Source organism: Aplysia californica, unplaced genomic scaffold, assembly GCF_000002075.1.
Source record: "Aplysia californica isolate F4 #8 unplaced genomic scaffold, AplCal3.0 scaffold01252, whole genome shotgun sequence".
Taxonomy (NCBI): Eukaryota; Metazoa; Mollusca; class Gastropoda; order Aplysiida; family Aplysiidae; genus Aplysia; species Aplysia californica.
The window spans coordinates 78,735-79,995 of NW_004798522.1; the positions used below are offsets into that span (position 1 = coordinate 78,735).

General features: G+C 45.0%; 1 protein-coding gene across 1 annotated transcript in view; it reads right to left on the minus strand.

The window, feature by feature from the left end:
- LOC101861557 (mucin-5AC) overlaps positions 1 to 1,261 on the minus strand; it is a gene marked incomplete at both ends in the record, with an annotated part of 27,412 nt that overhangs the window by 12,797 nt on the left and 13,354 nt on the right. Inside the window, 2 exon segments of the mRNA XM_013090392.1 lie at positions 59 to 307; positions 745 to 871. Of these exon segments, the coding sequence (XP_012945846.1) occupies positions 59 to 307; positions 745 to 871 (376 nt within the window).

Here is a 1,261-nt window from a genome sequence, read left to right on the forward strand (position 1 = left end):
CTCCACCACCCACACACAGACAGACAGACACACAGACAGACAAACAAGTGAGATTTACCACCCGCGGGGGCTGTGAGGGCAGAGGTGGTGCTGAGCTAGAGGAGGAGGAGGAAGTGGACTTGAGCTCCCCGCGTGGCGCCGGCCTGGGAGGAAAGCTTGTGCCCCCTCTTCCCTTCAGCTCCTCCTCCGCGAAGCTGTAGGCTGGGGCGCCCGTCGGCGTGGCCTCGGGACTGGTCACCTGCTTCTCCTTCTCGTCCAGAGCTTTGAGGACCTCGTCCATGAAAGATGGGCCGAAATCAAACGAACTCTGGGGAAAAAGAACACCACATCTACCATCAGTCTCAACAACCAACATGTGCAGCAACTCGATAAAAAGTCTAAGGTCGCGATTTGACTATATCACATAATGAGCATCAAATTAAATACCTTTTCAAGCCCTGCATGGAAAAAGACAGAATCAGTCTAGCTGATGTATTTCTTAAGTTATAGTCAGTTTGGGAGTCAGAAATACAAAATTGTAAAAATCAACGCTTTGCTCGATATCTTCAAACAGTTGAGTGAGACATGCTACTATTTTGTCACATTGCTTAACACATCCTACTACTAATTTTTAAAAAATAAATTCTCCCTTATCCATTTTTCAGGGGCAGTGTTAATGATTCCATGCCTTCCAGGTGTACGTCAAGTCAGAAAAAGTTAAGAACAAAAAGGTGGGTAGATCTAGAGGGCTGGTAGCACACTCACCCCCAAATCTGGCATTTTGAAGTCTGCAAACAACGAGTCATCTTCCACGTCCAGGTAAGACGGACTCTGTCTGCCCTGTAACTCCGAGTGGAAGGTGGACTGACTGTTGAGGGACTCGCGGCTGATCCTGACAACAAGAAAAAAAACCCCAGGTTTTAGTTTTAGTTTTAGTAGAGGTTTTACGGCGCTCGCAACTGCATAAGGTTATAAGAGCGCCAGAAGATTAGAGGTGTTACAAGAGAGTAACAAACATAAAAAAGAAGAAGAGGAGATAAGGACGACAGATGTTTGATAGGAAAGAAGGAGCAAACCACACCAGAGCACCCGCTAACCACCCACCCAAACAGGTTTTGAAGACAATACAAAAAGGAAAACAAATTTGAATGATAAACAGCAGATTGAGAACAAGTTTGATAAACAGCAGATTGAGAACAAGTTTGATAAACAGCAGATTGAGAACAAGTTTGATTAACAGCAGATTGAGAACAAGTTTGATAAACAGCAGATTGAGAACAAG